The 20102-nt window shown below is 43.3% G+C and overlaps 1 protein-coding gene across 1 annotated transcript in view; it reads left to right on the top strand.

The window, feature by feature from the left end:
* The window catches only part of VWDE (von Willebrand factor D and EGF domains), a 37944-nt gene that overhangs the window by 6402 nt on the left and 11440 nt on the right, over nt 1-20102 (top strand). The window contains exons 5-16 of the mRNA XM_074195025.1: nt 1010-1099; nt 2741-2876; nt 5000-5217; nt 6451-6524; nt 7934-8204; nt 10299-10507; nt 10733-11688; nt 13466-13602; nt 15411-15566; nt 16587-16691; nt 18667-18781; nt 19368-19618. Coding sequence (XP_074051126.1) covers nt 1010-1099; nt 2741-2876; nt 5000-5217; nt 6451-6524; nt 7934-8204; nt 10299-10507; nt 10733-11688; nt 13466-13602; nt 15411-15566; nt 16587-16691; nt 18667-18781; nt 19368-19618 — 2718 coding nt within the window. The remainder of the gene's footprint in view (nt 1-1009; nt 1100-2740; nt 2877-4999; nt 5218-6450; nt 6525-7933; nt 8205-10298; nt 10508-10732; nt 11689-13465; nt 13603-15410; nt 15567-16586; nt 16692-18666; nt 18782-19367; nt 19619-20102) is intronic.

Here is a 20102-nt window from a genome sequence, read left to right as displayed (position 1 = left end):
CAGTCCATCTTCTATGGGCTCATTGGAGGAAATGCAGCTCTGAAGGCCAACAGGAGGAGAGCTCCTACCCTCAGAAGGCTTCAATTCCTTCCACCAGATCTCTGCATTTGTGAAGCTCTTTGTTCCCATGAGGCTGAAAGATAAGAAGTGTTGGGAAGGGGACACACCTTTAAAATGTCGCTCTTAAATTTTTATTGAATGGTTGCTCTCCAGAACAATAGTGGAAGCTGTGGCTAGTAGAGTGGGTTCACTGAATTCTCAAAGACATTTGAAAGTCTGGATTTGTAAAATTGGGAATTGGGTGGCTATTAGTTTAGGGAGAGAGCAAGCTTATCCTGATCATGATGCCTGGTGTGGCCAAGGTCAACCCTTTGATAGATCTGCCTTTCTTGCAATTCTTCTGCTGGTTGGACTCTGGGCTTGGCTTCCCCTCATAAGAAGTTTGTTCCCTCAACAGCAAGTACCCCAATTTAAAAGTCTTCTTATCTTTGGTGTCTACCTGATTCCCTAGCTCCTCAATCATGAACAGAACTTCAATGGTAGAGTGTGTGTGCCTTTCCAGGGGCTTCCTCCTTGGATACCCTCAACCAAGTTTTGACCCCTGCTTACCTAATCTCCTATCTGAAGGGTCCCCCAGCTCAGGACTTCTTGAATTAGAAATGGGCTGGTTTGGGGGAGGAGGTGTTGGATGCCTCCTCACCAGAGGTCTTCCAACAAAGGCTGGATATCATTTGTTGGGGATGATGTAGAGGGAGTCTTGTTTGGGGATGAGTGATGCCTTCTCAGCTTCTGTCCTACTCTGAGATGCTGAGATTCTGGGACTTCTACAGGGAGGCTGCTCTAGGGCCACCCAAGGAGTCTGGATCAAACCGATGGCAAAGGAGCAGATCTAGTTGGGTCTGAGTCCCTTCTAATGTTATAGGGTTAATTAGAGTTCAACAACTGCCAAAAGAAATGCTTTAGGCAAATGCCCTCCAGTTGATTGCTCAGACAGCTACTCTGTATACAGATTTTCTGTAGCGTCTTCGCCTTTGTCCGGGAGAACCCAGGCCTACAAAGTGTGGTCGTTGAGAGTAAAGAATTCTTTGCCGGCATTAAGGTATGTGGAGGGTAGAAATCTGGGAGCTGTCAGGGGAGGATGAGGATGGTGGGTTGGGAAAGAAAGGGAAGGGTGGAAAGTTGTAATCGTCTATGAGCTTTTCATGAGGATGCTGTCCTTGATATCAGGAGAGCCGGGTTCCAATCCCACCATAGATCTGCCATTTATTAGCTGAGTCATTAGCTCACCTGCTTGATCCTGTTTCCTCATCTGTAGTGGAGGAAATAATTCAAATATTCAGGACTTCATGGGGCTTCTGCTTTGTCAACCTCAAAGCACAATTTCACTGTGAATATAATGAACCCACTGCTACATTTCCTAGATAACGTTTTAGTCGCTCCAATTCAAACTGGAAATTAAGAATCAGGAATATTTTGCACTTATCTTAGTTGAAAAGGAAAAGATGACATCCACCTGTGCTCTAAGGACTCAGGAAAACCTCTGAGGAACCCAAAGAGATCAGCTCACATAAATAGAGTACTTTGAGATTGTCAATTTTGTGGTGGTTCATTTATTTCAGTCATATCTGACTCTCCATAACCCCATCTGGCATTTTCTTGGCAAAGTCAGTGGAGTGGCTTGCCATTTTTTTTTAAAAATTATTTTGTAGGTAAGGAAACTGAGAGATATAGAGTGAAGTGACTCACCCAGGGTCACACAGCTAGGAAGTGTCTAAGACCAGATTTTTAACTCTGTTTTTTCTGACTCTAAACACAACATTCTCTGTATTGTGCTACCTAGCTGCCCTTGGCTTGCAAATAAATGCTATTACAATGAATGAGAATTCATTTCAAAGTAATAAGCATTTTTAAGCTTTCTCACAATGTGGCAGACCCTTATGGCACTAGAGATACAAAGGCTAAAATGATAAGAGAATTGACCTTCAAAAAACTTACACTTTTTCAGTGGTGTAAGTAAAAGTGCACCCAGAGGCCAATATCTATCAGGAGTAGACTAGACCAACTTGGTCATCATGGGGCAGTCCTGCCTCTCAGTCCTTCCCTTTTTTATTTAGCGATGAACTCTAGTGCATTGTAATACTGGAATACGGTTGAGTTTGACTGTTCTTTGAGCTAAACAACCACTCATGATAGTCCAGCTGAATTTTTTGACATGGTTTTACTTTGTGAGGAAGCAATATAATAGGGTGGCTGGAGCCCTGGACTTGGCCTCTGGAAGCCCTGGGTTCCAATCCAGTCCCTGACCCTTACTAGTGATATCAAGTTCCTTAATCTCTCCAAGTTTCACTTTCTTCATCCATATAAAGGGGAATCCATAATATCAATATCCATTTAGAATTGTTGAAGGAGTGAATAAAGTGTTTCTCCCTGTATGATGTTCTAAGGATCATCAATAAACTTTAAACATTTCTATTAAAACAAAATACCCCACTTGTTAGGGCAAACCAACCAGCACTCGTGACCCTGGGTGAGTCACTTCATATCCATTTAACCCAATGTTTGATGTTCTTCCTTCTCTGTCCATAATATTGAGGGTAAAATAAGTTACCAGAAAAATCCCCCCATCAAAATCATTATCCTCCAAGGCAATAATGAATCACAAGGCATTAATTAAGCAATGACCACATCAGGTGCCATTATATTTTATACTTCCAGTATTCCCATTTTCTTCCCATGCCAGCTCCAGCCAGAGGTAAGCACTATCTCAGAAGATGGCCAAGAGTACCAGCTAAGAATAGAGAGCACAGTTCCTGTTCTTTGTCCTGAGCTTGGCCAAGGATGCAAAGTCTCACTGACATTGAAAACCATTGACCAAGGTAAGACAGTGTCTCATTAGAGGTTATATCACAATATTGGGAATATGTGTCCTCAGCAGCCAAAGGTAGAGAGGTGGTTGTTGGGGACAAAACCAAGTAGACCCAAAGGAATTCTGGTTCCAAGCTATCAGGTCCATTTTATGACCTCTGAGGCACTCTGGAGCAATGTTTAAAATGTTTCTATGACCCTTTAGGGCAGGTTCAATTGCTTTATTCACAGAAAAAATCTACTTTTTATACTAAATAAACTTCAAACTCTTGATAAATAGGACACCAGAGATTTTGTGGGAGAACTTTTTAATCCAGGGACTGCTGAAAGCCATTTTTTCAGAAGATCCATTTAGGTTATGGTTCTTGTAGACTGATGGTGTCCTGTAGACACCAGTCCCATATACACAGGTAAGGAGTCTGTGCTCTATCTGTAATACTGGAGCACTCCTCTTTTCATTTTCCATCCTGGGGTGAACAAGCTGAGAGTATCTTCTGAAACTCATTCGGTGAACCATTTGTCATGCTGGAAGGTCAAGGTGCCTGTCCCAACATTGCCCAAAGTTCTCTTTGACCTTAGAAGCAGATTTTTCTGCTTTGAGTCTAAAACTTTAATGGAAAAAGACATTTCCAATGAACAAGGTTTTACTCATAAGAAACAACAGCTAAGATTTTAGACATTTACCTCCAGACTTGGTCCAAGCTGGCTGTCGATGACCAATGCAGGGGAAAGCTGCCTCTGAGTTGTGTTTTCAGTCCTAAGGAAGGGCCCTCCAGTGAAAGCCAGACTTAAGGCACCCTTCATTATTTCATTATATTCATCCAATTTGAAAAAAGGAAAGATCATAGCCCCATTTTGATCTAATTGAATACCAAGGAAGAGAGTAGATTATATTTTTAAAAAAATAAAAATGCTCCACCAGCAATTGAGCACAAAATCCTAGTCACCGTTTTGCACTAATTCTCTTGCTCCAGGCAGTCTTGGCCACATAGGACAACCAGAGTACCCCCTCTTCATAGCCAGTTAGGTGGTACAATGAATAAAATACAGGACCTGGCATCAATTAATATCTGAATCCAAAACCTACCTAAAATGCTCCCCTAACTGTGTGACCTTAGTGGGGAAAAATCACTTAAGCTTTTCCAGCCTCAATTTGCACATCTGTAAAATGGGAATAAGAATAATAGTATTATCTTAGAGAATGATGAGGATTAAAGAAGATGATGTGTGTAAAGTACTCTGCAAATCTTAAAGCATTGCAGAAAAAACTGGTATAGGAATAATCAAAGGTGGAGGTAGTGAGAGGAGAATACCTTCCCTCTCTTTCCTTCATTTTCACTCACACCATACCTCCAGCTAGGGCTTAGCTAATGAATCTTATTAAAGGAAAAACCACCAATACATGGTTAAAAGCAGATTATAGACCAATGACTGTGCAGTGGATAAACTCCCCAACTCATGTTGCTATAGCCTCAGAACAGAGCCATGATTCATAGCCCCAGTCAGGGCCCAGTGCTTTTCTGAAGGCTCTTTTGTTGCCAGAATCACCAGATAGAGTGAGTACATAAAAGGTTTGGATGCATCATTTTTATTCCCCACTGTGGAATTTTATCAGGTGGATGAAGACCTGAATATATTAAATGATGGTTAAGATAGAAAAAAGCTAAAAGGAACTACTAGACTGTAAAAAAGCAATTGGAGCTGAAGATCAATTCGGAAACATTTTGCATGTTTCAATTTGTCCAAATAGTTCCTTCCCCGATGTAGTCGATAGTAAGGTTTAGGAGGGTCTCCTGACAACAGCCATGAACAGTCAAGTCAAGGAGCTCATTTCCTTAGAGGGTTCAATTCCAAGGGAACTCTAATGAGTCTGCAAGGCTGAGCAAGATGGCAGAGTGGGATCTCTCCCTGATCTGGGAAAGGGATGCCCAGGTCTTTTTGGTATCATCTTTGGTAAAGAGCCATTGTTTCGCAGCTTTGTAGAGTAAGGGTGACCTTCTGAAATGGGCAAGAAGCTTTTCTGCCCCAGATCTGTCCATTGGTGTATGCCGTGGTGAACTATTGATTGTAGGATTCTTTGTCTTTTGCACCTTCCTCTTAGAGGTTCTGATTTTTCTCCCTCTCACTAAAACAGGTACTGAACAACAAGGTTTCAGTCTGGCTCTTTCTCATTGTCAAGTGGACCTTCCTGAATCATCATCCTGTGAGAATGGAACTTGTAGCCAGGCTGTGATTTCTTTCACAGCTATAATAGACTTTTCACGGGATGGAGACAGAGATACTGAGATTGTTGTGGAACCCATCATCAGTGAGAATTTCCTGTGGAGCGGCTACAATCCTGCAAGTATACAGGTGGATATGCAGTCAAGACATCTCTAAATAGAGATGAAAAATGTCACTCTTCTTATAACAGAAATGCACACATGGGAGAGGGGAGGAAAGAAGACCACCATTCGTTAGACCTTGCACCTATCACTCATACAGAACCGATGGATGCCAATCACTGAACCTTCTCACTGTCCCACTGGCCAGTCTGGGTCACTAAGAAGAATCACCATGGTGATTCAGGTTTTCATAGGTTGAGAAGAAATATATTTTGCCAGTCACCTCTCTAGCTCCTCAACCTCCACCCATGAATTTAAATGTATTTACTCAACCAATGATTCATAAGGACACTTTTAAGATCTTAAATATAGCAATTGTTTAACAATAAGGGCAAAGAAATAATAATGATACTATTACAGTTACCATATAGTAAAGCAGATTGCCCTTGTTTTACTAGATCTATACATTTTATCTTAGAATTAGCTGTCAGATTCTCATTTGCAGCCTATAATTAAGTCATTTAAATTCAATCCCCAATCATGCAACCATCTAGTGTCCATATCTACAGTCTATGGTAATAAAATAATATTAATTGATTATATCATATAAATTCATGCATTATATTATATATCATTAATATTTTAAATGGTATATAATTATATCATTCAGTATATTAATACTAGCCAGCAAATATTTAGGGCTTTCAGTAAGTTTCTCAAACACTTTCTATATGTCATACAGAAAGGACAGAACTTGCGTGTTCCAGAATTCTTCATCGAACTTGACCCTTCATGATTGTTTTTCATAATAACAGTTTCTTTTGGGGCAGGTAGGTGGCGCAGTGGATAGAACACCGGCCCTGAAGTCAGGAAGACCTAAGTTCAAATGTGGCCTCAAACCCTTAATAAAAATAGTGTGTGACCTTGGGCAAGTTATGTAACCCCAACGCCTTGCAAAAAATAAACAAAAAAATAACAGTTTCTTTTAAAACTTTGAGCATGTTTGATTCAACTACAAAACAAGAAAACAAGAAGAGTAAATTATAGCATAAAGGTGTATGTATTTAATATAGTCTGTGGTTTCCAGTTAACAAAGCCTGCTTTAAGTTCAATTCATTTTCTGTAGTATTTCAGAAGAGATATAACTATAAGAATAATAATTCAATCAGAAAATCCATTTCATTGAAATTACTGGATGATTTAATCTCTCAGAAGGTAATGAGCAATGATGCATATTGTTAAAAATGTGTTTGCTTTCCAGATCAAAGTAAAGGACCTTCCTACAGCCAACTGTTATTCATTTACAGATCCTCATATAATTACCCTGGATGGGAGGTAACCTTCTAATTTGGGGGGGGGGGATAGAGAGTTGTGAATTTCCTGGCCAGCAGAATCATTTGGTTATTTTGTGTGTGGACTTCCTCCCTACCTTCTTGTACTATTAAAAAAAAAAAACTCAAAGTCAGTGGGGACCTACTGATTTCTTATAGTATTTATATCCTTTTAGTTATGGACAAACTTGGATGTTTTCCCCTAAAATCTGGATTAGCATTGTCATGAAACAACGATGAGCTCTGTTTCCTCAAAATAAGGATTCCCACCTACTAGAAAATACTCCTCACTGTGTTGTTGACATCCGGCTACTGGACCATAAGGAACAGGCTAATCTCTGTTCTTTGTACCAGAGGAACTCTGTCTACTAGTCATTTTCAGGTTGTTGGAATCTTATTCAGGGTGGGTTGGTTATTGTTCACAAGGAACAAAACAGGAAATCCCAAACCCTGTGACAGCTGGGTACGACTTAAAAGGAAAAGTCATTGTGCTGGTCCTGGATAGATTTCTTCAAAGAAGGGAGCAATTATCGACCTTTCTTTAGGAAGTGAGGGTTAAGTGCCATAGGATGCTAAAGAGTTCAGATTTGAAGTCATAAGGTCTGATCATGAACTCACCTATGTATTGTCTTGCTCTTTCCTCTCCTGGGAATGAGAAGGTTGGTCTAGATAATCTCCAAGGGCCTTTCTACTTTTAAAATCCCACACTGAGTTGGGCATTTAACCATGCTCCATCTTTGTTTGAAGTTTCTCAACCCTCACTTGTCCTGGAGGATGGCAGGAATCTCCCAGCCCTGGACTGAGATAACACAATAGAAATAGCATCAGGTAGCGAACACCTTTGTTAAATCATTTCAGAGCAGGCAGCTAGAGCATGTTCAAGTGTCATTGAATGTTGATGATTCTAGACTGAAATGACCATATTCAGGGGTTTAGAAGATTGCTATTGGATAACCCCAAGAGGATGGCTACTCTAAACATTCAGAAATGTAAAACATACCTGGAAATGGCAGCCCACACTAGAACATTGTTGAATTACCAAAGCTTATTTCTTCCTCATCATGACGGTTGTGTGTAGGGATGCGTTGTGCATATGTAGGGGGAATTCCAACAGTGAAATTACTTTTTCAGAGATTTACAAAGGGTAGAGTGGAAATGACTATTTGATGCCTATATTAGGTACTTGTAATGTGGCCCACCCTCAAAAGTCTTACATTTTAATGGATATCTTCCTAACACAACTGGAAGAATGTTAGCAAATGGGAGAGACCATGACAGCTCCCTAAGTTTATAGAGAAACAGAGATCCAGGTGGTCAAAAACTGACTAAGATTTTCCTACACCTGAATTACTATCTGCAGCAATAATGATTTGAGAGCTAATTATCTTCAGTCTAAACTTTTCTCTCATAAAGGCATTATGAGCACTTCAAGACTGGAACTTTTGTACTCTACAAGAGCATGTCCCGAGACTTCGAGATCCATGTTCGCCAATGGGATTGTGGAAGCCTTCACCATCCAGGTTCTTGTAACTGTGGGTTTGTGGCCAAAGAAGGAAGGGATGTGGTTACATTGGACATGTGCAGTGGCCGGCTCCATGAGTCACAACCCTATTTATTTGTGAAGAGCAGAGATCCAACCAGCAATATCAGGATTAGGGAGTCTTATTTAGGAAGAAAAGTCACGGTATGTACCAGATCTGAAAATCTTCTCTTCAAACAATTTCATTTTCCTGTGCAATTGGTAATTTCCTATCCAAAGTACTTTCTGAATTTAAGTTAACATATATCAGAAAATTGTTCAATTGGTCTTCAGTCCAGCATCAAAGGCCCAATTCACTCTGGTCTTTAGAAACATTACTTCAGTTTCCTCTAGATCTTTGTATGCTGGTAAAACTTGAATTGGTAAAATCAACAACTGCTTTATTTGATGTAAAAAGGTGCTTGTTGTTAAGTGAGGACAGTAAAGTATTGAACTAAAAATCTCATAGCTGCCATGTAAAAGATAAGAGATCGGAAGGACATGAGTAGAAAATTAGTTTGGTAAATATTCCTCAATTAGCATTCCTAAACATTTTAGCCATGGTAGGAGATTGGCAAGATGTCAGATGCTTTGATAGGACTGAATGGCACACAAAGAAACCCAATCCAATATGTCCCTATTGGTTCCTCCAATGTGTTTTTAAATAGGAGAGTCTAGATGCAAATCCAAGCTCCAATCTCAAATCTGACCCTTTTCCACTGGCCCACAGTTGTTTCCTTGGGTATTGCTGTTTCATTAAAATGATGCCTCTCTCTAAGACAACACATTTCTTTAAGACTCTCACATAGGGGCGGCTAGGTGGAATAGTGGATAAAGCACTGGTCCTGGAGTCAGGAGTACCTGGGTTCAAATCCAGTCTCAGACATTTAATAATTACCTAACTGTGTGGCCTTGGGCAAGCCACTTAACCCCGTTGCCTTACAAAAACCTAAAAAAAAGACTCTCACATAAATGCTGTGGAAGCAGTTCTAATTCTAATAATTTCCTGATGATATTGATGACTGTGCATCAAGGAACACAGTGACTGAGATTTGTGGGTGACCAACAGACAAGGAAGAGAAGATGCATGGGAGGAGTGTTTAAATTGTGCCCAAGAAAGGATGCCCTAGGATGACTGGAAAAGGAGATGGACTGGTCCTATTGAAAAATGAAGATGATACTCTTTGCCTGCAAAGAACTTCCGATCTACAGGGATTGCCATCTGTTCTCTTCTTGCCCTTTTAGGCTCCATCCTTCTTTTCCATGTTCTTCCACAAATCCTGGAAGGACAGTTTACCTAACACACTAGCAGACATTTCATAGAAGCCATGATGCCATGTACACAAGGTCCCTTCCAATCCCTCTGCCTGCATCTCCCTGCCTCAAATTTATTTTGTATGCACATCTAGATCTACAATGATACATTCCTCCATGAAATGTAAATTCCTTACTTTTTTCCCTGACTCATCTTTGCTTTTCAGCTCCTGGGTCAACCCAGTGTGTGATACAAAGAAGGGGCTTACCCAATTCTTGTTGGTTGGTACCAGTGCAAGCCTTGGGCTGCCATCTCTTGCCTTTCACACTTCCAACTGGACCAGCCCATCTCCTTTTCCAGGCATGTAGGTGCATGCACAAGTCTCTTGCATTCCTTCTTGTGCACAAGTCATTGGTAATATGCAGCAGCCAACTTACACCCTTCTCCCATGCATCTTCTCTCCTTTGTGCCTATGGGTCATCCACAATTCTGAATACTGTGTCCCTTGATTAACAGCCATCTGATATAATCAGGAGATTATTATTGCTAAAACTGATTTTACAGCCATTTATGTGAAAGTTTTTAAAAATGTGTTCTCTTAGAAGAATCATTTTAATGAAATATCAATACCTAGGAAGGAGGCAACTGTGGGTCAGTGGAAAGAGTCAGGTTTGATAGCAGAGGTTGGGTTTGAACCTTGACTCTGCCACTTAGAAACCATGTCATCTTCTGAGCTTCCGCTTCTTCCATGGTGAAAATAAAGGGCTTGGACCAGATGACCTCTTTGACCCTTCCACTTCTATATCTGTGATCTATGAGCTTTATTTTCGGTGACCCCAAAATACAGATGCAAAAGTAAACCTATAGTTCTAAGCATCATTCACTCACCTGACCTTTTCAAACAATGAGAGCACACACTAGATGATCTCAGACAGCAGATTGCCATCTACCCATCTCTCATGCCATTATTCACTCGTTTTGCCTTTAACTGTGCTTGGGTCCAGATCTTCTTTTCCTCTGGAGCTTTTGTTCGTGCAGATCTTAGTGAATGGGGCATGAGTTTGACAATCCAGTCTCCTAGCTCAGACTACAAAAACACGCAGGGACTTTGTGGGACCTTTGATGAAAACCCAGAGAATGACTTCCATGATAAACATGGTGCCACGATCAAGGACCATTCCAATCCATATCTTGCTTTTATTAATGAGTGGAGGTAAGAAGCTCAGTTTTTTCATTGGGATACTGTAAGAATTTGGATAAAACAAATCTGTACATAGTAAGTGTTTAATCAATCAATGCTTTACTAACATTTTTAAAAAGTGCTAACACGCTCTGTATTGTTCACCCCACAACCTTTTGTTCTTTTGCAGTATGATTGTGCCAATGATCAAACTCTTTCCATTATTATTTTTTTGTCTTTTTTTTAATTCCTTGAAAGGATATTACCAGGGAAGAGTATGTTTGATAAACTTCCAGTTTCTTTGACATCTCCTGGGAAAATCTCCTACTGCAATTGTGCAGGAGGCAAGGCTAGATTCCAACCTGTCAATAGTCTGAATAGTCACCCTCCATCAGAAATCATTTCAGGTTGTAATGACAGTGAACATGTCAGACGTCCTTCTTTGATACCAGAACTAGATATCACTGAGGAGTTTATCAATACTGATGAACTCAGTAGAAGTTTAAAGAAGCGTTCATTGAGAGAAGAAAAAAATCAAAGATCCTTTTTTTCAAGCCAAGAAAAATATGTTAATTTAACAAAAGTAGATTTGGAAGGACCCATTCATAGTGAGAGGTACAAAGGGACACCTTGGGAAGGGAGAAGACATATGCAAAATTCAGACCACTATCTCCAAAAAAGAAGACTTGTCCAAAAGAGGCAGAAAAGACAACATTTGCATGAAGATCCTTCCACATTTTCTTTGCTTGATCTCAGCCCCATTGACCTGGAAGGATTAAGCTATTTTTTTCCTGAGGACCATGCCACTGATACACACCAAGAGTTTGTACCCTCATGGCCCACACCTTCTGGGCTGACAGAATCCCGGGTGTTGGAAGTCTGCCATCACACCCTGACTAACTCCAGTGTTGGACGGTACTGTGCAGATTTTCTCGGTGAAAGACTAGGCAGTGCTGTTGAGATGTGTGTAAAGGATGTACTGTTGAAAGATGACCTTAGTTGGGCAGAAGCAGGTTTGGCTCTCCTAGAAAATGAATGTGAAAAGAGAATTTTGGAAGAAGGCAAGTATAACCCAGAAGATGATGGCCAATCCATTGAAGAAATTCTTCAAGTCTTAAAATGTCCCAATTTATGTAGCAGACAAGGACAGTGTATGGAATGGGGCTGCGCCTGTTTCCAAGGCTTTAGTTCCTTTGACTGCAGCATTTTATCTGGTAAGTTAAAGAACAGGAAAATCTCAGTGCAATGCTTCTTTGGTGTCCTATTTATTTTAGCTGGTGTGTGTGTGTGTGTGTGTGTGTGTGTTCATCCTCTGAAAACCAGTTCCTCATATTATCCAACAAATTACCTAGTAACCATAGATCTTGTCCTCTTGAGCCTCCTTTTGATAGACAGATACATCCCCAAAGAAAGGGGACATTATCACTATGTAAACATCTTTGTTCCAGACACTGTGTTGGCTGCAGAGGGTACCTCCATCCCTCTGCCTTCATTATGGAGAACAAGACCCATGCCGGTGATAGGAAGACATAAAAACAGCCATTACCTGATGCTTTAGACATCAGCACTCAATGGGTTAGGTGCTCATCTCATCTCCATTTTACAGACAGAAGTAGATTCAAAGCTTCTGCCTTCATTGATTCCTCCTTTTCCTCAATCATTCATTCAGGAAACATTAGTATTGGAGAGTTGGGCCCCAAGACCATTCACTTGCCCCTGGACCAAGCCAGCCACAAGCCCATCCTTCCCTTTGCTGACAATGAACTTTTCCTTAGGGGTGAATCTGAACATGTGATTCCTTACTTGATTAACCAGGAGTGGGTTCTAACATCTAGTTCTATTTAAAAAAAAGAAAAAAAATCACACATGGAATACTTTAGTTTGATTTATTAATATTTTACATCACTTTCTTAAGTCTAGAATATCAACAAAATAATAAATCGAGCCTTTATTTTTAGCATTTGTGGAGGCGTAAATGCTACTGCTTAAAACTGATCCTGCAGGTCTGGCCTTCCCTCTGTCCTTAGCCACAACTCTCCCTGTCTCACCTCCTGGCCTGTGGACTGGAACACCCTCCCCTTTCCCCTTGGCCTCAATGAATCTCTCACTTCTTTTAAGGTGAAGCAAAGGCATCATCTTCTGCCAGCCCCCAAACTACCCTAATAATAGTTGTTAGCATTTGGATAAGACTATAAGGCTCACAAAGCACTTGATCCTCACAACAATCCTGAGAGACAGGAGCTATTATTACCCCCCCCATTTGACAGAACAGGAAACTGAGGCAAACAGGGATTGAGTGACTTGCCCATGGACCGATAGCTACTAAATGTCTGAGGTAGAATTTGAACTCAGGCTTTTCTGGCATCACATTTTGTACCACCTTTAATTACTGTGTATCTATTTTCATTTATTCCATTTATTTATGCTGCATATTTTCAATATCCCCCTGTTGCCTCCATCATTGGAATGGAAGCCCCCTGTGAGCAGGGATTGTTTCATTCTTGGCATAACATATCCACATCTGGCACTGTCAATACTGGATGGATTGATCACATAGAAATGTGCCCCCTGGTAATACCATGCTACAATGCTCAGCCCCTCCCCAAAAGGTCCCTCCAAAGGGACCTTTTGTTCCCAATCAGCTTCTTGACTAGAAAGGCAGGAAGAATATTAACAGTGGAAGCTTTGCGGCACTGACCAGTGAATGAAGGTGGCCAAGAGAACAATATCTTTGGCATTGCCAGGTGGAGTTGAGACCCTGGCAGGACCAAGTCCCCTCAGGAGCACCCGCCCTCATTGATGCTGCACAATTCTCACTAGTTAAGGATTTCAGGAATCGAAAATGACATTTGATTAGCACGGATCTTCAAATGGAGGCTCCAGAGCATTTCGGTCAGGTCATTCAAATTGTTTTGTTGCAGCTTTTTTTCCCTACAAAATACATATTTTAACTTTCTATCCATGTCTGGTATATTTTTTTTCTCCCTTAAGACCAGGCTCTGGAAATTACTGGGCTTGAGAATTCTGGCTTGTGTGATGTCCAACTGGGTGGATGCTCAACAGTGCAGGTTTTTGGTCATGGATTCAGAGAGTCCCCAACGATCAAATGTGAAGTGACCCAACAGCAGGTAGGTTGAGACCTTTCAGCAGAGAAATCTGTGAAGGGGCTTCTCTCCAGGGTCCTGCCTCCACTTCTCTACCATATGTCTTCTTCCCCAGGAGAAGGTCAGGGATTGTCTGATTTGTTTTTGTCTGTCTCCTCAGCACTTAGCACTGTTTTAGTAAATGTGGACTGGCTGAAAAAGGTGGGTCTGGGCTTCTAGTGTGAACACAAGATGGATCTGATAACTTCAGTCTTTCACAAGCTTCCACGTGGTGCATCCGGTCCTTTGCTCCCATCACATGCCATTTCTCAAACAATTCAACCAGTTTTAAATCTGGAAAGTCATTGTTTCTAAGCCTGATTTGATCATTAGCATATTAATTCATGGATTAACATTGCTCCTACTTATCCATCAAATTCACTGAAGTATGGAGCAATTAGATTTGATCTACGAGGCCCCAGAGAGTGAACACGGTAGTAATTGGTAGAAGCCCCCAAGCGGTAATATTTGCCATAATGTCAGGAAAAAAGCTTCCTAGGAAAACAGGGTCGCTGTCCAGCAATGGAAGGGGCCAGTAGAGGAGGTCAGGGAGTAGCCTTGCTGGCTGACCATTTGTTGGGTGTGGCCTGATGGGTCCTTCTTAGACTCTGGATGGGACTGAGCTCCCTTTTAGCTCATATGTTGTGATTCTGAAATCATCCTAGATGAATGAAGCCAACCCATAGTGTCTCCCATAATACAACATAAGGCAAGGAAGGTTGCGTATCTTTGTACCCAAGCGCAGTGAGCCGCAAGAACTACAATTATTTAGAGCAGTCACCCTAACAGCCAGGGGAAACAAGTCATGAATTTGTGAACTTCTGATGCCCTCATGAGAAAATAGGGTGTGAACAATAAAACTCAGTGATGGAAAAAGACAGGATGTTAATCTGAGTCAACATCGCTCCCGAGAATACATGCCGTCTTGGTCTTGGCAGGTCCTCAAAGTGACATCAGACATCATTTTTAGAGGCTTGTCAAGTCTGAGCCAGTAGATCTGTGCTGTCTGGGAAGGTATGCCAAGTATGGATTTTATGCCCTGAGATGGCTATCCTTGCCTTCCTTCTGTCTCCTTGGATTCTATCTCCTTTTAAACACAAGGAAGTAGAATAAAGAGTAGCCACTGAGGTCAGACTGGGAGATTGTCCTCCACCCAACCATATTTGTACTTGAAAGGGGAGAGGTTCCTACCAAAGTGGCAAAAGGCCCACCACCCCTTGAAGAATGCCTCCTGCACACATTGTCCTGATCCACTTTACATATCTTCAATAATTTGGTAGTTCCACCACTGTGCTAGCCCACTCTGGGTTAGCTGGCATTCCCTCGTTATGCAGGTGCTTCAGTGATTAGCCAACTGTTATTCAACTGCCCAGGTTGAGTTCATCCCTTCATGTCAACAAAGCCGTTGCTCTGACCCAGACCTTCCGAGGTCACTCTATCTGCCCCATGCCTTCATGACCATCAAGAGTTGACATTTTGTGTTTGCCATGGAGAGCTTCATTAGACAGGCACAACAAATTGCTCCAGGTCTTGTCAAACTAAGGTCCTTTCCATCAATTAGAGGAAAGCTGTCACCTGAATGGTATAAAGTAACAGCTCCCCCAATGTTCCAAAATAATTTATTTTTATTTCTTGAAGGTTTTAAATAAAAAAAACACTAATATATTTTAGGTCATAATGTGCCATGACCAATCTAAAATGCTTTCAGTTTTAGAATTTCATGAAGTGAAAATTGATTCTTGAAATTTTGTTGTGAATGAAGAGGAGATATCCCATTCTTTCTATTTCTTTAGAATAATGATAGCCAAGGGATCCTTGGAGCACCTGTATACACAGATGCCATCTTTCAGAACAACACAATTGTCACTTGCCAGCTGCCTGCCCATGTCCAGAGGTTATCCACAGTGGATCTGAGGGAGGATGTGCCAACTGTAAAGTGGCAGGTCAAGGTAAAAGGACAACCACAACTAAAAAACAGATTTCTCTAAGATAATATCAGAGAACTGGTGGTGAAACAAGAGTTCATTCCATGTCATTCCATAATTATTTGTTTGTTTGTTTGCTTGTTTATTTTCATTCCCTCTTTTTAAAATGAAAATGTATTTTCCCCTAATTGTATATAAAGACAATTTTTGACATTCATTTAAAAAACTGAATTCCAAATTTTCTTCTTTCTTGCTCCATCTCCCCCTTCCCAGAGATGGTAAGCAATTTGCTACAGGTTACACACGTGTAGCCATGCAAAAAATATTTCAATATTAGTCATAGTGTGAAAGAAGACACAGAAAGTGAAATAGTTGGCTTTAATCTGCATTCAGATTCCATCATTTCTTTCTCTGGAGGTGGAGGTGTGCTTCACTATTTGTCTTGGAGATTGTTTCGGATTATTGTTTTTCTGAGAATAGCCAAGTCATTGACAATAGTTTATTCTACAATATAGTTATTACTGTGTCTCCTGGTCTCCTGGTTCTGCTCTGTTCACTTTGCATCAGCTCACAGAGGCCTTTCCAGGTTTTTCTGAGAGCCTTCGGCTCGTCATTTCTTCTAGGGCAGAAGTATTCTGCAATAATCATACCCCACAGTTTGTCTAGCCATTCTTCAATTGATGGGTACAGCTTCAATTTCCAATTCTTTGCCACTACAAAAAAGAACTACTGAACAAATCATTTTTATACACCATATAGTTCCCTTTTTAAAAACTTTCTGTGAGGTGTAGATCTGGTGTTGGCATTGGGAAGGTATGCCAAGTATGGATTTGAAGGCCATTTGAAGCCTTTCGAGCACGGGTCCAAATGGCTCTCCAGTTCACATCTCCACCAATAGTGTCTCAGCTTTCCCGTTTCATCCTAGCGTCAGTCACTTTCCTTCGCTGTTCTGTTAACCATCCTGGTGGAGTTGTTTGAATTTGCACTTCTGTGATCACTAGTGATTTAGAGCCATTTTTCATATACCCCCATTCCTTCTTACAGGTTTCTAATGATGGCTACCGCTTCAGTAACCCCCAGATTCTGACGATCTATGATGGCACGTGTCAGATTTGTGACCCCCATGTCGAGGGGCGGTGTACATTAAAGGTATCTCCTTTAGGGTTTGGGGTAGTGTTGAGGTTTCTATGTGAGCCAGCAAGATTCTAGGTCCTGTGCTGGTGGTCTTCCCTTCCCTCTGCAGTGAACCCACAGTCATGACAGTGTAGAGATTTCTCTCCATCCTGTCCCCCATGGGGGACCTGGAAATGTTTCTGTTCTTCACCATTTGGGAAGGTGGGCTGTGTCTCCTTTGGAGACAGAAGAGTCCAGAAGCAGCTAAGATGGGGAGAGGAAAGGAGATCCTTATAATTGTGGACCCAGATCTTTGGATCATTGGGTTTTGGTATAGACCAGGCCATCTTTTGTGGCCAGTCTCACACACTCCTGACTGTGGGCGTGTAGTGCCAGGCTTCTTCCCAGGGTTTTCCAGGGTGGATGCCAACTCAGCCTAGTATCCTTCTGTTCCAGCACATTCCAGGGGCCAGGAGGGTCCCAGAGGTCGATTCATTTAATCCCTTGATCATGTAAACCGGAGTAGGAATCCTCCCCAAGTGACCATCCAGCCTCTCCTAGAGACTTCTATGAAAGGGAGCTCTTCTTAGAAAAGAGGCAGGCCCCTGGATCCAGTTGGCCCCCTGGATTCCTGGGCAGCCCCTCTCCATTTGTTATCAGGCATCATGGGGCAGCTGTGGCAGAATGAGAAAGGCCGGGGCTTGGGGCTGCCCTCTGATGCCTACTGATGGTGTGACCCTGGCTGGATCACCTGCCCTCTGGGCTGGGGTGGCCTTCATAGAGTAGGTGCCCTATATCAAAGAAAGTCTTCTCTGCATAGCTGCTGCTCCCATTGCCTTGCTCTGCCTCGGACCCCGGGCAGGACAAACACCATCCCTCTACAGATGAGCGCACACTGGGTCCTGCATCCAGCCCCTCCTCAACCCTTCTTGAGACAAGAAGGCCCCTCCCCCAGCTTGATTCTTCTCTCCTGCCCCCAGGCCTCTGGCCTTCAAGACAGACTGGGCAAGAGAGAAGTGAAGGCTTGGCCCAAGGGGGTCATCATGGTGACACAAATTGTTCAGATCCTTGAGTGGGCAAATGTGGACTTCCCTGGTGAAGTGGCCGGGCCCAGCTGAAGATGGACTGTGCTCTCTTCAGGATTTGAGGATGACCCTGAAGTTATAGATGGGGGCCAGAAGGTAGCACCCTTCCCGGGGCTGTCTAATTATCCAAGCTAGCGTTTCCATGTTGCCTACTATGTGCTTAAAAAACATTAATTTATTTGACTCTCCTGGGAGATATGGTCGGTGATTATTCTTATTGTAGAGACAAAAAGCTAAGTAACTTGCTCAGGGTCACTAAATGTCTGAAGCCAGATTTGAATCCAGGCCTTGGGCCTCAGCAAAGGTCCAAAGGCACTGACTGACAGATGAGTCTTCTTGCTCCCAAATTCCTCCTCCCCATGTCTGCAGATGGCCCTGTGGCCCTCAGTAGCTTCTCCAGACTCAGTGTGCCTAGGCCTTTTCCTCTGACCCCTCAGGACTACCAATCTGATTACTAAGATCCCAGCCTAAAGACCCCCTGTCCAGCACACCCCCACATGCCCACACTCCACATGCCGGCCATGCCTGGCCTTGGACACACCATGGACAAGAGCAGCCTGGTGGTTCTCAACCCCTGTAGATATGTGAGACAATATAATGGAAGAGTCAAAACTGTTATGATTTTTCCTGATCCTTCATTTATTTCTTTATTTCTTGAACAATTTTCACCTGTTTAAGAAAGGTCCCGCTTCCTGGCGAGCTGTGCTGCCATTTGTATTGATTGGAAGTCATTGGTTTTCTGGGTCGATGGGATCATTAGGGGAAGATGGTTTTAAATGCAGATAATAATGGGGACTTTTACTCTCAGCATGACCACAGAAGGGTGAGGGGTGGCCAGTGCCCTGTGACCCACGGCTGGCCCTGTGACCCTTGCCCTGTGACCATGGACGCCTGCATCTTTGCTGAGGATTTTCATTTACATTTAGGAAAAGCATTGCTACCTGGATGGCCTCTGCTATGGAGACGGAGAGCACAACCCCTCCAACCCCTGTCTGCTCTGCAGGAGTGACCTCTCCAAGTGGACCTGGTCTATCTCTGAAGGTGAGACAGTGGGCCACGGCTCAGGCCTGGCTGTCCCCAAGAGGCCGGGGAGCCAGGCAGACCCACTGAGCTGCCTGTGCCCGGCATGCTGCCCCACCCATGAAGATGATGAAAAGGTTGTGGTGGCCTCTGGTGCTGGGGCCACTACACAGTGACCTCTCCAAGCTGAGTTTGTTATTTGCCAGGACAGGGCACCACTAACTATCTGAAGCACCCTGGTTCTGGGGTCCCTGAGCATCCCAGTCTCCGTGCCTGGCCAGTCAGTTGCCAGTCCTTCCCTCTCCCAGCTCAGGAGACCAAGGACAGGGGCAGGGGTACAGTCTGGATTGGGTTTCTCCAGGCACCCCCCCCCACCTGCTCTGGCCTTCCTCAGGAGTCATTGGTGCCCAGTAATCCTGGGGGGGGGAGGTGCTGAGCTGGCAGAGTCTCCCCTCCCACTTCCTGAAGGGGTCTGGGTGGGATGGGAAGTGGCAGAGAGTTGGCAGTTCAGCTGACCCCTCCAGGAAGCGGGTGGCACCCAGGACCTCTGTCCACTCCCTCATGCTATCATCAGCCTTTACCAAAGGAAGTGTCTGCTCTGTCCCAGCCAACCGTGCCCCAGTGCTCCAGGAACCGCAGCAGAGGCTCCACGTGCTCTATGGGGGAGACTTTGCCTATCCATTGGAGGCCACGGACCCCGAAGGCTCTGCCGTCTCCTTGACCCTGACCTCGGGCCCAGAGGGAGCGACTATCTCCCCCATGGGCATCCTGCTATGGAAGGCCTTGTCCTGGAGTGAGCAGACCTTTGTCGTCAGCGCCACAGATGACTGCCAGGCCGAGGCCAGAGTAACCATTGAGGTAGAGATGGAGATGCTAACAGGCTTTTGTCTCTCCCAAGTGACAAGCACTTGAGGATTGTGAGACTCTTCCCAAAGGGGTCCCTGAGCTCCTCCAGGGGCCCCTGCACCCATGACACGGGTGAGGAAGCTGAGGTGCAGCACATCCGAGGAAGGGACCCCATGAGCTGCCACCTCCATGCCCCTCCTGGCCTGATACTAGGCAGGCCCAGAGCCCCCAGACTCCATCACTCCATGTACCATGTGCTTCCCACTCCAAGAGTGGCTGGGGGATCAGAGCACCCCGCATGCTACCAGGCAGGACCTTCTCTGAGACTTTTCTGAGACGATGAGGGGGGCAGTTAGGTGGGGCAGTAGATAGAGCCCTGGAGTCAGGAGGACCTGAGTTCAAGTTTGGCCTCAGACACTTAATTCCCTAACTGACCTTGGGCAAGTCACTTAACCCCATTGCCTTAAATTTTAAAAAAATGTGACAAGGTTGGTTT

Source organism: Macrotis lagotis, chromosome 7, assembly GCF_037893015.1.
Source record: "Macrotis lagotis isolate mMagLag1 chromosome 7, bilby.v1.9.chrom.fasta, whole genome shotgun sequence".
Lineage (NCBI taxonomy): Eukaryota > Metazoa > Chordata > Mammalia > Peramelemorphia > Peramelidae > Macrotis > Macrotis lagotis.
This window is presented reverse-complemented; position numbering and strand designations above follow the sequence as displayed.